Source organism: Diabrotica virgifera, chromosome 5, assembly GCF_917563875.1.
Source record: "Diabrotica virgifera virgifera chromosome 5, PGI_DIABVI_V3a".
In the NCBI taxonomy this organism is placed as follows: domain Eukaryota; kingdom Metazoa; phylum Arthropoda; class Insecta; order Coleoptera; family Chrysomelidae; genus Diabrotica; species Diabrotica virgifera.
Window position 1 is genome coordinate 212,108,647 of NC_065447.1, and position 18,391 is coordinate 212,127,037.

Here is an 18,391-nt window from a genome sequence, read left to right on the forward strand (position 1 = left end):
CTCGTACCATCGTTTTTTGGGTCTTCCTATGGGTCGCTTGGTGTTGGGTTTCTGTGTTTTCGCCCAATGCGCCATACGTTCAGGATCCATCCGATCTACGTGGTCTCTCCACATGCGTCGTCGCGCTCTTGTCCATCTCACTACGTCTTGAACGCCTAGCTCTCTCAATGTGTCTTCGTTTCGTATTCTATCTCTGAGTGTGTTACCTCTTATGGATCTTAGGGTTTTCATCTCTGTTGTTCTCATTATTTGTTTGGTCTTTGTTGTCTCGGCCCTTGTCTCAGCTGCGTATGTCAGTACGGGTCTAACACATGTCTTATAAATGCGGACTTTGCTTTCGGTGCTCATATATTTATTCCGCCCAGATTATATCCCTCAGGAAACCAGATATTCTCGCTGCTTTCGTTGCCTGCTGTTTTGATTCTTGCCACAGATGCCTGTCGCTAGATATTTCCACACCTAAGTATCTACAATCCATTACCTGTTCGATTATATGGTCTTCCACTACTAATTTACATCTAATTGGGTTCCTGGATATTACCATCGATTGGGTTTTCTCTTTGGATAGTTTCAGGTTATACTTTTCGGCGGTTATTTTGAATTTTTGTAGTAGGCAAAGTATTCTCATGGTTCGGTTACCCATTTTGTATCCCTGATTCATTATGTTAACACTACCTATAACTTCATCCATTATTAAATTAAATAGGCATGGACTGAGGCTGTCCCCTTGTCTAATGCCTGCATTGATTTTGATTTCTTCCGTGAGCCCGTGTGTGGTTTTAATTCGTGTTTTGTTGGATCTATTGAGCTCTTTGATTATGTTTCTATATCTCTGACCTATGTTTTTCTTTTCAAGGATAGTGAGCACGTCCTTTAATCGTACTCTGTAGAATGCTTGTTTCAGATCTACAAAGCATGTGAACATGGGCTTGTCGAATTCTATTGATTTCTCAACTAATTGTCGCATTATGAAAATAGCGTCTCTTGTGGATCTGTTTGGTCGAAAACCCTGTTGTTCTTCCGATACACCGGCTTTCTTATATATTTTTTGGGATAGCATTTTTGTCAATAGTTTTGATGTAGAATTGAGTAGTATAATTCCTCGGTAGTTCGTAGGATCTGTCTTTACGCCTTTCTTGTAGATGGGTATTGTTATACTCTCTCTCCATTCCTCTGGTACTGTCATGTTATTTGCAATTTTTTGGAATAATGTTGTTATCTCTTCTATTATTTTTGTACCTTCGTATTTAATTAGTTCATTTGGTATATTATCCGGACCTGGTGATTTTCTATTTTTTGATCTTTTGATTGCTTCGTTTATTTCTTCTTGGGTGATGTTGTCATTCTCTGTTTCTTCTTGGTGAATGTTTTGTAGGTCATTTCTTTGTACTTCATTATTATCGTCGTTATCGTCTTTGTATAGAAACAATGTTTCAAAATGAAAGAAGTCCAAAAAACTGTTAGAATAAGGTTTGAACTTGAATTTAGATACTTCGTAATTTCAAAAATGATATTTCTTACTTATCTTTTTGAACCTTGAAACTCATCATATTTCAGTTTTAAATTGTTTCTAACTCGAAAACGATGAACTTAAGAGAAAAATTACAACAGGCCTTTTTTGTTTAGAATGGTCCAAAAAATCTAAAATAATCTCTGCCTGGGTTGAAAATTTTTTTTTAATTTATAAAAAAGTCATTTTTTAATTACACTGTATTAATTAATTATAATCAGAACAAAACTAGATTGGATATCCTTTGTTTTTTGTAATTATTAATATACTAAATTACATATCTAATAATTTCTATCCATTAAACAATTCGGCCCAATCAACTTTATATCTTAGACCAGTGCTTCCCAAACTGTGCGTCGCGGCGCACTGGGGCGCCGCGAAAGTTTTCTTCCAATATTAGACATAATCACATAATTACCTTCAAGTATTAAACATTAAACTAAAGTTGTTATGACAACTTTTTAACTTTTAAAATATACCTATATAAAAATGTTTCCCATGATAAACGAGTTCAGTTATTAGTAATTTTATTTGATGCCGACAATATATCCTGATATTTTAAATTCCACGAAACAATTCTCTTACTACTGTAAATTGACTTCGGACCGACAGGCCATAAATCACTGCCGGTCGGCAAATACAATCGTCTCTTTGCACGTGCACATTTTAAAACTATGAATTTTTACTTATCTAAATTTTAGTTAGTTGAATTTGTAGTTTCATACTGTTCGCATCGTTTCATTTATCAGTGTGAATATAAACAGGGTTGTTTCACCTACTTGTGTACAAAAGTTGCTGTAAAAATGGAAAAGTTTTTGAATTTAAATAAACAAGGTGGTTCTAAAAATAAAGTGGATGCACCACAAACTAGTGGTAGAGTCGTGAAGAAACTAAAATACCGTAAATATGATGACAGCTATTTGGATTTTGGCTTTACATCAACAAACGTCAATGATGAAGAGAGACCACAATGTGTATTGTGCCTGAAACTTTTGGCTCCAGAATGCATGCTTCCAAGTAAGTTAAAACGCGATCCAAACTTTGCTGACAAACCTCGTAGCTTTTTTACCAGGAAGTTAAATGATTTGAAGCAACAAAAAGGTAACTTTTCCAAGCATTTGTCGATACCTAAAAATGCTTTGCTGGCATCATACAAGGTTGCGTATAAAGTTGCAAAGTGTAAAAAGCCCCACACAATCGCAGAACAATTAATTCTACCGGCTGCTGTAGATTTGGTAAACATTATGATCGGAGAATCTGCGGGAAAACTTCTTTCAGCGGTGCCTTTATCTAACAAAACCATCAGTCGCAGAATTCAGCGTATGGCGGAGGATCTTAATGATCAAATAATTGAAAAAATAAAAGAAAGTGAATTTGCGTTACAGTTGGATGAGGCAACAGATTCTAGTAAAGATGCACACTTGATTTGTTACATAAGGTTCTTGGATGATAATACCATTGTGGAGGATCTTCTGTTTTGTAAAAAAATCACTGCAAGTACAAAGGCGCAAGACTTGTTCGAGATCCTGAATACATTTGTGGTTGAAAACAATTTGGAGTGGACAAAGTGCGTTGGTGTTTGCTCTGATGGTGGTCGTTCAATGTCTGGCCGTTATGGAGGATTACAGGCGCTTGTTCGAAACAAAGCTCCGGATTCAGTATGGACCCATTGCATCATTCATAGAGAAGCGCTTGCATCAAAGAATCTGAGTCCTTCACTAAATTTGGTCTTAGAACGTGTGGTAACTGTGGTAAATTATATAAAAACTAGGCCGGTGAAAGCAAGGTTTTTCAAAAAAATATGTGAGGATATGGGTGCAGAACACACGTCTCTGTTATACTACTGCGACTCACGATGGCTCTCTCGTGGTAATGTTTTGTCTCGTACGTTCCAATTACGGCAAGAAATGTACATTTTTATTGAAGAAGAAAAACACCAGTATGCCAAGTACTTTGTAGAAACGGATTGTTTGATTCAACTAGCATACTTATGTGATATCTTTGAAAAGTTAAATGCGTTGAATATCTCCCTGCAAGGCCGCAACACGCACATTTTAAAATTGGCGGAGAAGATTTCAGCTTTCAGCAAAAATTAGAAGTATGGAAGAGAAAAATTAATGATAATAATATCAATGATTGTTGTCCCTTGTTGCAGGAGTTTATTATCTCCAATGAAGTTAATATCTCTTGCAATATTAAATCTATTTTTGCGGATCACTTATCAGAGCTTATCAAATGGTTCGAAAAATACTTTCAAGCTGATAATATCGACCAGTTTGCATGGATTCAAGATCCATTTAGAGCGGAAGCTCCTCCTGAATTTACTTCTTTAGAAGAAGAAAATCTCATTGATTTGGCTTGCGACAATACGTTGAAGACAAAGTTTGGCTGCACGGAACTAACTGATTTTTGGATATCAGTAAAAGATGAATATCCGCTGCTGAGTGGTAAAGCTCTGCGCATCTTAATTCCATTTGCAACATCCTATTTGTGCGAAGCTGGGTTTTCGGCGGTCGCTGTAATAAAAAGTAAATACCGCGCGAAAATTAACGTGGAACAAGAAATGAGGGTAGCTGTGTCCAGTTTGATTCCGAGATTTGAAAAGTTGTGTAATGAACAAGAACAAGCTCATTTATCCCATTAATTACTGTAATTATTTTTTCAATAAATTGTTTGTGAATTTAAAGTATGTTTCATTATTATTAAATTAACCTAACCATATCAACTGCAACAGAAACCGTATTAACTACAGTTAAAGTTAGACGTTAAATCAATATTTTGACTCCGCGGAAAAATTCTAGTTTATTAAGTGAGCCGCGAACTAAAAAACTTTGGGAACCACTGTCTTAGACAATACAAAAGAATTTTACTGATTTTATTTTTTCCATTTGGGAACACTGCAATACACATTGTATGTGTACTTCTTCTCTAAAAAACTTCTCTAAGTAACACATACTTGTTTACGTATTCTCTAGTATTTTGTAGGGAAGTGTTTTATGTCTTTATTTAAAATTTATTTCTTTTCTTGTTTTTAGATCTGTAGTGCAGGTTGTGAATGATGATTTTCTTATATTTGATCCAGAAGAAGACACTCAAGGATTCTTTTTCCATGGAGTACAACAAAAAGGTCGTGACTTACTTAAGAAAGTCAAGAAAAACATGAAATTTTTCTTTGACAAAATATTCGCAACAGATGCAACCAATTCAGATATTTTCAAAGGCAGCACCTATCCCCTTATCAGCTCTGTTATGGATGGCTACAACTGTTCGGTTTTTGCATATGGAGCAACAGGAGCTGGGAAGACATTTACAATGACAGGGACAGCAGACAATCCAGGAATTACCTTTTTAACCATGACTGAACTGTTCAAACAGCAAGAAGAGCTTAGCACAGATTGGGATTTTGACCTTGGTAATCATTATGTATACATGGTTTCCACAAACTCTCCTGCTGAACCAAGACTGGAGCTTCCTCAGATAATTCTGAAACAATTTAATACAATTTACCCAGTCCGAAAATGCTTCCTATGAGAGCTAGAGCTCTTTGAAGATGGCGCCTTGTAATTATACTAAATTTACAATCAAGATGCAGTAGAAATAAACAAACCAAGACATGTTAAATGCTACGAGGTGCACTCCCGAATCATAATTTACAATGTATGTACATTGTAAATCCAAAATAATGATTTCCAAAGTTTATACATTGTAAATTATGATTCGGGGGTGCTCCTATTGTTTGTTTTTTAACCAAGAGGAGTGATTCAAATTTACCGCGCCGTAATGCTTGTTTCTAATTGGTCCAACCGCAGGCAAGTTTACTCCACTGTTATTAAATTTTGACACTAATGACATTTATGCAATTTTGGCACTTCTGTAATTTTATAGGTTAATTAAGTATATCGACGATTTTTTGTGTTTTCTGCATTATTCCTTTAATTTTTAGATTTTTAGTCTAATTTTATATAAAAACAGTTGTTTTTAGAACTCTTTAGCGATGTGTTAGTATAATATAATATGTATGGATTATCATCGAAAGGTGATATGATCAACGAAAAAAAAAAAAAAGATGAATTTGGTGACTTTTCTAGTAACTTTCTTGGGTGTGAATCTGTCTTTTTAGTTTACTCCTCTTGGTTAAAAAATCAACTACAGTAGCATTTAATGTGTCTTGGTTTGTTTATTTCTACTGCATCTTAATTGTAAATTTAGTATAGTTTTTTTTTTTAAATACCTTCAAATTGCTTCTATTTAGAAAAACGAAAACTGTTAGTTACACCGATTTATCTACCACCGATGAATCGATTCCATTAAGTGCGAATTTCTTGTACCGGTCATAGGTGCCCGTTTTCTACTAAAGTAGGGCTACCTTTTAGTACTAGAATACCTCATAATTTAATAATCCAGTGTCAAAAATGCTTAAAAGTTAAAGACAGAAAAGTTATACTATAAAATAACAGTTGCCCTACCCATAACGGACGTCTATGACCAGTACAAAAAATTCGCAATTGATGGATTCGATCGATCTCTGGAAGATAAATAGGCATACCAGGTACTAGGTATTTAAAAAAACTAATTACAAGACGCCATCTTCAAAGAGCTCTAGCTCCTTTTGGCAAGCATTTTCGGAATAGGTGAGTTGGATTAAATTGTTTTAAAATTATCAGTAGTAATTGCACAAGAGCTTTAAAATTCTATATTAATTTTAGAGATCGAGTGCAATTTGTTGCGATTATTTCATGAATAAAACTGTTCAAAACCAAAATTTTATTGTAATTTATTTATGTAAGTACAAATTAGTACAATTTTAAACACACAGTTGTTATAAATATTTGACGGTTGAATGTCATCAGTTTTATAATTTTTAAAACATTAATTGTCATTAATGTCACTGAATGTATTTTTTCATAGCAACGAAGGGCATCTGACGTAATATACTTGACGACGGGAAATTATCAAAAATTATCAGTTTAATTTTTATTTCTGTAGCTTTCTATTGGTCACAATCTCCTATGAATGAAATAATCTGAGCAATTTCCACTCTTCGTTTGTCAGGAGAATTTCTGGAAACCCTGTATATTTTATTTAGAATACTTCAAGTTGTATCAATTTTTGTTCTTGAGATAAAGAAGATATATTTTTTTAGATAAGAAGAACCAAAGTACCAGAGGTGTAAGACAGGGGAAAGTCATTGGTTGAAGAAACTTCCCGAATTCTACTCCACTGGTGGAATTGCTATTTTAGTGCAATTTTTCGATTCTCCTATACTTTTTGTGTAAAAATAATATACTCTTCATTCGTTAAAGTCATCAGTTTTCGAGATATCTGAAGTTAAAAATGAAACGGCACAGTTATTTTGATTAATGTGTTATGCCCCTTCGTTTTTAAGTTTAAATATCCCTAAAACTAATGATTTCATCATTACAAATGAAGAGTATATTATTTACATAGAAAGTATTGGAGGATCTAAAAATTATGCTAAAATAGCAGTTCTGTCAGTGGAGTAGAATTTGGTAAGGGTCAACCATTCACTATCCTGTGTCGTACGCCTCTGGTAGTAGCCAGAAACGATTATTTAACATAATTTAGTAGGGTGTACAGTACCTACACTTTCTGCCAAGTATGATAAGGATATGTCTAATGTTTTAAATTATCAGGTACATAATATAAGAGGTACATAAGAGGAAGTCCAAACGGCAAACCACATACAAAAAAGCCATAAAGCACCGGGAATAGATAAAATACCGGCAGAACTACTCAAGCAAGGAGAAAGGAATTTGACACAACAGATGTATCAGCTAATACGAGAGATATGGATAGAAGAAGAAATCCCCCAACAATGGAAGAAAAGTATAATCTGCCCTATTCATAAAAAAGGAGACAAACTGTTGTGTCAGAATTATAGAGGCATCTCTTTACTTTGTTCGGGATACAAAATATTCACAAACATCCTTAATCGAAGACTTCAACCTCTCACGGAAAAAATCATCGGGGAATATCAAGCAGGGTTTAGGCAAAATAGATCTACCATTGACCAACTATTTACAGTTAAACAAATACTAGCCAAAGCATGGGAATATGACATGGACGTTTACAATCTCTTTGTAGATTTTAAACAAGCCTATAATTCAGTAGATAGAACAATTCTACCTAATATATTGGAAGAATTTGGCATACCATCAAAATTAATACGACTAGTGCAAATGACAATGACAGAAACAGAAGCACAAGTATGTATTCAAGGACAGATCACTGATGCGTTTACGATAACGCAAGGACTGAAACAAGGCGACGGACTGGCTCCAACGCTTTTTAATCTTGTTCTTGAATATGTAATTAGATGGTTGACGGTAAGCGGAAATAACATACTTACAAACAAATCTACCCAATTAGCAGCATACGCGGATGATATAAACATAATGAGCAGAACAATGAATGCAGCGGAAGAAACCTACGTTGAGTTGAAACAGAGTGCAGAAGCAGTAGGGCTAGCAATAAACACAAATAAAACAAAACTACTCATATAAACCAGATCAAATAGACCGGCGCAACAACACTTTATTGACGATATAGAACATGTGAATAGATTCACGTACCTAGGAATGGATCTGGTTGCAAGCAATGAAGAAGATAAATAGAAGGCTTGTGCTGGCAAATAAAGCCTATTTCGCGATGGGCCACATATTCAAATCGCGAGACGTACACCGGAAAACAAAACTCCGGGTATATAAAACAATAATCAGGCCCATAGTAAGATATGGCTGCGAAACATGGAAATCTGCCAATGCATTAGATGTGTTTGAAAGAAAAGTATTACGTAGGATACTGGGCCCAATAAGTGAAAATAACAACTGGCGAATTAGGTATAATAGAGAAATATACGAGCAATATAGCGAACCAACTCTAGCACAACACACTAAACTGCAGAGATTACGGTGGGCAGGGCACGTGGTCCGCATGCATGAGAATAGAATCCCCAGAAAATTGCTGAATGCAAGAATGCAGGGAAGAAGACCTGTTGGAAGACCTAAAAAGAGATGGGAAGACGAAGTCGATGAGGATGCCAGGAACTTCCTGGGAACGCGTTCATGGAAAAGAACAGCGGTAAATCGAAATGATTGGAGAAGCTTATTGAAGGAGGCCAAGGCTCGATTTGGGCTGTAGTGCCATTGGATGGATGGAGGTACATAATATAGTTCTTAAAGTTTTAAACAAACAATAAATTATTAAAAAAAATAATACTTTAAAACTATTTGAGATCTTCTTCTTAGGGTGTCGAGACCGCTTGTCGATCGTTGGCTCTCATGTTGTCCAGCATATTAACATGCATCATGTTATTTATAGCCTCACGAAATAGTTCAGTGCTAGTTTTCCCAAACCATTGGCGTAGGCTGTTAAGCCAAGAAGTTGTACAGCGGCCCACACTTATTTTTCCCATTATTTTACCTTGTATGACAAGGTGAAGAATGTCATATTTTTCTGAATGGCGCATTATATGACCAAAGTAATTTAAGCCCTTTAACCATGTTCATTACTTCACAACTTTTATTCAAACGTTGCAAAATCCCTTCGTTTGTGACTGACTCTTTCTACCCAACTGATCTTCAGAATACAGCGGTAGACCCACATCTCAAATGCTTTTAGGTTCTTCAGGTTCTGTCAGGGTCCATGCTTCAACCCCGTAAAGTAGTACTGGGAATATATAACATCAAACCATTCTTATGCGAAGTTCCAAGTTGAGATCATGACTGCAAAGGATTTTCTTAAATTTTATTAAACTTGTTATTGCTTTGGTAATTGACATATCCGTGTCATGTTTGGCAGAAAGTGTAGGTACTGTACACCCGCTAAATTATGTAAAATAATCTTTTCAGGCTACTACCAAAGGTGTATGGCAGGGAAAAGTCAATGGTTGACCCTTCCCAAATTCTATATCACTGAAGAAACTACTATTTTAGCATAATTTTTATATTTTCCAATACTTTCTATGTAAGTAATATACTCTTTATTCGTAACGATAAAATCATGAGTTTTAGACATATTTGAAGTTAAAACGAAGGCGCATAATACATTAATCAAAATAACTGAGCCGTTTCATTTTTAACTTCAAATATCTCGAAAACTAATGACTTTATCGTTACGAATGAAGAGTATTGCATAGAAAGTGTTGGAAAATCCAAAAATTGCACTAAAATAGCAATTCTGCCAACGGCGTAGAATTTGAGAAGGGTCAACCATATCCCCCATCGTATTCCTATGCTAGTGGCCAGAAACGTTTGCTTAACATAATTTAGTAGGCTGTACAGTACCTACATATGCTGCCAAGTATGACAAGGATATGTCAAATGGTATTAAAGTACATTGGGTACAAATAGTTTTTAAATTTTTAAACAAAACACTCTTTAACTCAGTAAGGTGTCACATTTTATTGTAAGTGATTTGGGTTAAATCTTAATATTTTGAGCCCAAGAATCTACAGTTAAAGTATGTATTTCCATTTATTAAAGAAACACCCTGTATACCAAAATATCAAATTGTATGTGTTTAAAAGTAATTATGCTGCCAAAGTGTTTGCACCTTGCCTTAAATATATCTAAGTGTATAATTAATTTCAGGCATCACTTATTTGGAAGTGTATAATGAATTAGTCAAAGATTTATTAAATCCTGGACCTCCACTAAATCTAAGGGAAGATTCAAATTATGGAGTGATTGTGGCTGGAATAAAGGTGTTCAAAATCAGTAATGCAGATGAGTTATTTCATCTACTAGAACAAGGAAATCGAAACAGAACACAGCATCCTACTGATGCTAATGCTGAAAGTTCTAGATCACATGCAGTTTTCCAAGTTTACATTAAAATGATGAGGAAGACTACTAAGCAGGTAGGATTATAACTTTACACTGTATTATCAGAAGTAAGACAACAATAGTTATAATATCATCGGTTTGGTGCAAAAAAATTTACTAAGTTAAAATTTGTCTCACTCACAAATTATTGTAATCACTGAATACATAGATAGTGAAAAAATAATCAGTAGTAATTGCGCACAAGAGCTCTGAAATTATTGAATTTTTCCCGAGTGACACTTTAACAGTTTTAATTTCACGAGCCGAAGGCGAGTGAAATTATGTCAAAGTGTCACGAGAGCAAAAATTCTATATTAATTTCAGAGGTCGAGTGCAATTTGTTGCGATGATTTCATGAATAAAACTGTTCAAAACCAAAATTTTATTGTAATTTATTTATGTAAGTACCATTAAACACACAGTTTTTATAAATATTTGACGATTGAAAGTCATCACATTTATAATTTTTAAAACATTAATTGTCATTAATGTCACTGAATGTATTTTTTCGTAGCAACGAAGGGCATCTGACGTAATATACTTAACGACGGGAGATTATCAAAAATTATCGATTTAATTCAGATTTCTGTAGCTTTCTATTGGTCAGAATCTCCTATGAATGAAATAATCATATTAATTAAATTAATGAATAATTTACACGATTATATAAGTAACTGTTATTACTCTGGGCTAATTGGCAAAATACAAGGAAAAGTTATTTACCAGCAATTTTATTGCTGGAATCGAATCTTATGATTGTATATATTAATAATATAGGTATTCAAAGTCCGCAGATAGTGTGCTACTTTTTTTATAAACAAAATGGCGCCCGAAAATCGTGTTTTTTTCAATTTTTGCTCTATAACTCCAAAGATTTTAACTTTACACCAAAAACACCCAAATAAAAATTTATCGTAATTAAACTCTGCATAGAGACGTGTTTTCCCGATTTACTTCGACGAAAATTTTCCCCGGAGATTGCGCGTTTTTCCAACAAAATCTTTAATTTTCAACTAACATTTTAGATAAGTAATTGTTTATCAATAATTAAATAACTTGGTAATATAAAAGATCTTTTCGTATAGATAATAATTCAAGAAGCTGATGGAAATTAAATAAACAGTTTAGCAACAATTGAATTGTTAATTAAAAATTTACGGTCGCTATAATAACCACAATAATTGTGATACATAAGAATAACTATTATTTTTGTATAAAAAGACACCGTAACTATCTAATGTACTTTACAGAATTGAAATCGGACTATTTATGCGGCCTCAGGAATATTTTAAAATTTTAACAATTTTTTTGCTTATAAACAATTAGAATATCTCAGGAAATATTTAATTAAATTAAATCATGAAAACGGTATTGGAAAAAAAGCGGCACGACAATTCTTTTAAAAGAGAAAACGTTTAATTTTGATGAGTGGTTCTAAAGATACAACCGGTCAAAGTTGACCGGCATTTACGGCAAAGATATAAACAATAGGATCATAATTTTCGAACCATCACCTTTTTAGTTTTGTCGTCTTTCTCGACACCAATTTTCATATCTTTAAAATACTCATAACATATATTATTATAATAAAAACTATCGATATTACGAGTGAAAATTGCCAAAAATAGCAAAATTTCAATCAAAAATTAGGTTAGAGAAAATATAATCTCAAAGTTCAAAATCTGTATACGTTAAAAAAATGCATTTTCTCGGCTTCCCATAGAGCAATTTTCTTCATTCTTTTTTTGTTCCCTATTCGAAATTATTGAAAATTATGGTATAAAATTGGTTCGAAAATTATGATCCTATTGTTTATATCTTTGCCGTAAATGACGGTCAACTTTGACTGGTTATATATCAGGAACCACTCATCACAATTAAACGTTTTTTCTTTTAAAAGAAGCATCCTGTCGCTTTTTTTCTAATACCGTTTTCATGATTTAATTGAATGTAATATTTAATTTGTTTATAAGCCAAAAAATTGTTTATCATTTTAAAATATTCCTGAGGCCGTTTAAATAGTCCAATTTCAATTCTGTAAAGTACATTAGATAGGAACAGTGTCTTTTTATAAAAAAATCATAGTTATTCTTATGTATCATAATTATTGTGGGTATTATAGCGACCGTAAATTTTTAATTGACAATTCAATTGTTGCTAAACTGTTCATTCAGTTTCCATCGGCTTCTGGAATTATAATCTATACGAATAGAGCTTTTATATTGCCAAGTTATTTAATTATTGATAAACAATTACTTATCTAAAACTTTAGTTGAAAATTAAAGATTTTGTTAGAAAAACCCGCATTTTCCGGGGAAAATTTTCGTCGAAGTAAATCGGGAAAAACACGTCTCTATGCAGAATTTAATTACGGTGAATTTTTATTTGAGTGTCTTTGGTGTAAAGTCAAAATCTTTGGAGTTATAGAGCAAAAATTGAAAAAAACACGATTTTCGGGCGCCATTTTGTTTATAAAAAAAATAGCACACTATCTGCGGACTTTACATACCTATATTATTAATATATACAATCATAAGATTCGATTCCAGCAATAAAATTGCTGGTAAATAACTTTTCCCAAAAATGCCCTATTCTCCGATAATCAGCCCAGAATATATCCAAAAATATTCAAAAACTGAACAAAATAGTCATCTCTATGTTGCTGATGACGACATCGCTGTCAACTAATGTTTACATCTCCTGCGTAGTTCTTGTGAATAAACTTTAGCTGTTTCTCAAATGTTTCTATTTTTTTCTTTTTAGGTTCGAACTGCAAAGTTGAGTATGATTGATCTAGCAGGTAGCGAAAGAGGCTCAGTTACAGGTTATGGTGGAGCCCGTTTCACAGAAGGAGCAAACATAAATAAGTCATTGCTTGCATTAGGAAATTGTATAAACAGCTTAGCAGATGGCCAGCGTCACGTTCCGTACCGTGACTCTAAATTGACAAGATTACTCAAAGACAGTCTTGGAGGCAACTGCAAGACAGTGATGATAGCAAATGTTTCACCATCTTCTCTCAGTTTTGAGGATACTTATAACACATTAAAATATGCAACCAGAGCTAAGAAGATTAAATCTAACATACACATGAATGTGGCAAAGGTAGATTTAAATATAATACATTATGTTAAAATGATTGAGGACTTGACAACTGAGAACAAAACATTAAAACAGCAATTGAAAGAAGAAGTGGACAAAAGAGAAATTTTGGAAGTCGAATGTCAAAGGTTTGTATTTATTTTAAATTTAGATGAATAAATTCTTTGTTTAGTATTCAGACACTAATTAGATCATTCAAACGGAGTATTCTCAAAGGAAAAGGTTATTGGGACCGTGCAAGTTCGGAAAAGTGACACCTGGTTTCTTCGCTCTGCACTATTATTCGCACTTTTAATTATATTGGCCAATCATATGGTCCTGGTTACTGGATAATTGTCAAGGCCATAGTCCAAAAAAAAATAAAAAGAATGTGTGTGTACTTTGTACGCACGTAAGAAGTTATACTTCTATTATATGATTTAAACGAAATTAATATACTTTTTATTATTATTTTATTTAAATATTAAACTAATTTATACTTACTACTTCTCAAACATTTTTATTAAAACAGTGCCAAAAATTAAAATAATATAAGAATAAAACACACACAAACACATTAAAAATGCCACAAATGTTTTCTGAACATTAATTGTCGGAAAATTTTTTAACTAAATACGTATTTTCTGAAAATAAAATTATATAATAAATATACTTACAATCATAAAATGTATTAAAAAAAAACAAAAAAGAAAGTTTCTATTGGGACTCGAACCAGCGCTGATAAGCACGGTTGGTATTGGAATTCATTCGCCTTCAACGCTTAGCCACAGACACTATGTGTCATTATTTACGAAGATCGACTAACTAAACGGATTAAACTTGTGGTATTTTGATATTTTGAAAATTGATCAAATTATTTTAATTTTGAATTGAAATGATTTAGAATTGAAAAAATACAACAAAACATAGAGTAAGAAAACAATATATTAGGTGAATATTGATAGAAATTTTGATGGTAATCAAAAGTAAGTTTTGATGGTAAAAGTATTACATACTATGTATTTTGGCAGATCAAATAGGTAGGTTTATACTCATGATACATTAACAATTATTATTTACCTGTTGCTTTTAAAAACTATTTAAAAGTCACTACAATATTATAAACTTTTTTGTTTCTGTCCTCACAACAATAAAACTAATATATTATACATTTGTTTACCTTTACCTTTACCTCCAAACCACAGCTGTCCTCTGTCCTACAGCTGCCATATCGGATAATTTTTGACATGTCATTTGAACATCCAATTAGAACAAAGTTATAATGCGCATGCGCCGGGCTGATAGGTTTTAACATATAAAAATTCACCCTCTATCGCCGGTAAAGAAGTATAACTTCAATAAGAAGAAAAAATAAGATTAAGGTTATGTTAGTAAAACGTAAACTATTGTATGTAGTAAATAAAATTAGTTATTAAAATGCAGTACTGGAAGCAAAATACAATTAATTAAATTTACCTTTATATAATAATTGCATATCATATCAATATTGTGAAGCAATATATAATTTTTCTTCTTAAATGACAATAGGTATGAAATGTACGTCAATTTGACAATTTCAATTGACAATATGAATTATTTAAGAAAGTTGCAATATTTCTTCGCTATTCGCGCACGATCGTTTCGCGTATCCCTTCCGAGTACTTGCACACCGCGAATAGAATGGGAAACAAAGAAGTAAAAAATACTCTGCTACGCAGACGACGCAATATTGATAGCCCAAGATGAAGATAGTCTGCAAAGATTAGTCTACAGATTTAACATAACAGCAAAAGAATTCAATATGACAATTTGATCTCAGAAAACTAAAACAATAGTAATCAGTAAAGAACCAATCAGATGTAAAATAGAAGTTGATGGTATCAGTAATGAACAAGTCATCATCATCATCAACCCGTACTCGTCCACTGCTGAGCATAGGTCTCCCTCAGCTCTTTCCATATTTCTCTGTTTTGTGCGGCTTGCATCCAGTTGCCGACAATACGCTTCAGATCGTCAGCCTATCTGGTTGGCGGTCGTCCTCTGCCCCGTAGTGCTTCTTTTCGTGGCCTCCACTCGACAATACGTATTGTCCATCGGCCATCTGGCGACGTGCTCTGCCTAATTCCACTTGGGCGACGCGATTCTTTCGACGCAACGGACGCCGTCGAATGAACAAGTAATGGGAGTAAAATACCTTGTAATTACATTGTTATGGAGACCTGGACAAAAAAGTGAGAAATCAAGTACAAAAAGCAAATAGACTGGCAGGATGCCTTGGTAACACTATATGACGAAACCGACATATTAACACTGAGATGAAATCAAGAATTTATAAAGCCAGTTTAAGGCCAATAATATGCATCAGAAACAAGACCCGATACAGTCACAACACAAAGACTACTGGAACGGTAGAGATGAGAGTACTGAGAAGAATTACAGGACATACGCTGAGATATCGAAAGAGGAGTGAAGACGTTAGAAGACAATGTAACGTACAGTGTATAAACGAATGGACACGAAATAAAAAAAAGAATGGAATAACCACATAACCAGGATGGGGGAGACATATGTGCTCAAAATAGCAAGAGATAAATCACCAATCGGTAGAAGTATCGGCCGGCCGTGCAAAAGATAGAGTGACAACCTTCCATAGAGGTGTCAATCCGCCAATGAATAAGCAGAATTGCTTATAAGAGGAAGAAGAACAGGAAACGGAGTCTTAAAAAACAATAAAAAATTTAGATACGAATAGATATAGCCAGATATTTGGTATGGTACCCCATGTACGTCGGGGCAGAGCCCACTTGTGTGCCCTTCAGACACTTAGACCTTCTTTGGTGGGTCCATTGTATCACCCCTATCATACGGACTAGGTCCATAAGAACCTGGTCCTCGGCGTTTCTGTGGCCCATGTTTAACCAAGTTCCCATGTCTTGTTAGAATCAGCAAGGGCTGTAAATCTCCTGCTGTCCCGAACGTCTAATCGTTCAGCTATCTTATGGCCTCACAGAAAGCCACAAGTCTCTGCAAGAGAAACTCCCTCACCTGGCTCGGCTGCATAAAGGCTGAACACGGGATCTGCCACCTCCGATAGGCTCATTTTGGGCACTTCCAGAGGACATGTGAGGAAGTTTCCTCCTCCTCATCACATAGACGGCACCATGGGCCTTCCGACAATCCAAGCGCATGGTGCACCCGGAGACTACAGTGGCTGGTGGCCATACTGACCACCAAAGAGCATCTTCTACGGTCTAGAAGTTGGGCTGTAAGACTTTTGGATGGCCCCACAGCAAATAGATTGGCAGGATGCCTTAATAACACTAAGCAAAACCGACATATTAACACTGAGATGAAGTCAAAAATTTATAAAACCAGTGTAAAACCGCGTTCTCACTGGTAAATTTTTCGTTCGTATTGAATTAGTGGTCCGTCGGAAGAATTTGCGTCGCAAATTTTTACCAGTGAGGACGCGGTGCTCAAATCATTTGATCTTCGCTCGAAAACCGACAACCGATGGAGCGTGTGCATTGTGTGCGTCGCAAATCCTAGCGTCCGATTTATGCGACGAACACGTCCACATTAGCACAATTTATCTCGAGCACGCAAATATTTGCGACGAACAGCTAGTTCGACGCAAATTATTACCAGTCAGGACGCGGAATAAGACCAATAATGACATATGCATCAGAAACAAGACCCGATACAGCCACAACACAAAGAATACTAATGCGTATTTCGAATATGCTATTCACTCTATAAGGATATCCCCATGCGAACTAAATAAGAATTTTCTGACAACGTTGCCGCTCTTCACGACAAAGGCCGTGAAAGGTAGTATTAGACAGGTACTTGTAGAGGATTATCGCTGTTAACTGCTGTGGAATACTAACGGTGCTTGGCTGCTACTAAACCTGCTTGAAATATACAACCATAGTGATTCTAAAGTTTGAAACAGAATAGAAACGGCAGAAATGAGAGTACAGAGAGGAATTACAGGAAATATGCTGAGAGATCGAAAGAGGAGTGAAGACATTAGAAGAAAATGTAACATATAGTCTATAAACGAATGGACACTAAATAGAAAAAAGAATGGAATAACCCCATGAACAGAATGAGGGAGACACGTGGGGTCAAAATATCAAGAGACAAATCACCGATCGGCATAAACATCGGCCGACTGCGCAAAAGATCTTACATAGAGCTATCTATCCGCCAATGAACAATCAAAATTGCTTATAAAGAGGAGGGGGAAGAAGAAGAGTGTATTATTTGTTTAGTGTTAGCAATATGTGTTCGTTATTTTCTGCGGTTGTAAGTTATGTTCAGCTCCCGGAATGAACCATGGCCGGTGACAAACGCCGTCGTCGGTCGTACACCCACCAAATCTTTACGCAGACGGGGTTTCTCTCACCGGCAAATATGTATGAGAAATGTAAAAAATGTATAAATTACTGAACACAATGAGCACAAATAACGTGAGGTGAAGTTGATTAACCAATCTTTAGAATAAAGCATGATTTTGTGTAATAAGTTGTCTTTTATTTTGTTTTAGGTTAAAATCTGAAGTGGAAATAGCAGGCTTTTGTGCAGATGTTAATGATGAAGCGTTCGGTAAAATTAAAGTATTAATGCACCAACAAAAAGAGATTTTAGAAAGGCAGTTTAAATTAGAACAAAATCACGATTTCGCATTATTAAGAAGGTAAAAAATCTTGATTGGAAGTGGCATTAAATTTTTATTACTATAAACTATTACATAGCACCAAACAGTTTTTCTGAAGACTGTTTCCATTAAAGTCACTTGCGTGGATAAATAACTTTTATCTAAGCTGTTCTATATTTTCTATCAATGCGCCAGTAAAATTCTTGTATTCTATACCTCCCTCAAACCCTCGCAAACGGAATTCTCCTCTACGCATCTTAATTTGCCTATTCTTCTTCTCCTAGTGCCGTC

At 34.6% G+C, this 18,391-nt stretch overlaps 1 protein-coding gene across 2 annotated transcripts in view; it reads left to right on the forward strand.

Annotated features, from left to right (window-relative positions):
• Window positions 1-18,391, forward strand: part of LOC126884603 (kinesin-like protein KIF18A) — a 75,425-nt gene that overhangs the window by 9,181 nt on the left and 47,853 nt on the right. For both annotated transcript variants that reach the window (XM_050650606.1, XM_050650607.1), the window contains exons 2-5: window positions 4,546-4,922; window positions 10,123-10,391; window positions 13,120-13,586; window positions 17,990-18,139. In XM_050650606.1, coding sequence (XP_050506563.1) covers window positions 4,546-4,922; window positions 10,123-10,391; window positions 13,120-13,586; window positions 17,990-18,139 — 1,263 coding nt within the window. The remainder of the gene's footprint in view (window positions 1-4,545; window positions 4,923-10,122; window positions 10,392-13,119; window positions 13,587-17,989; window positions 18,140-18,391) is intronic.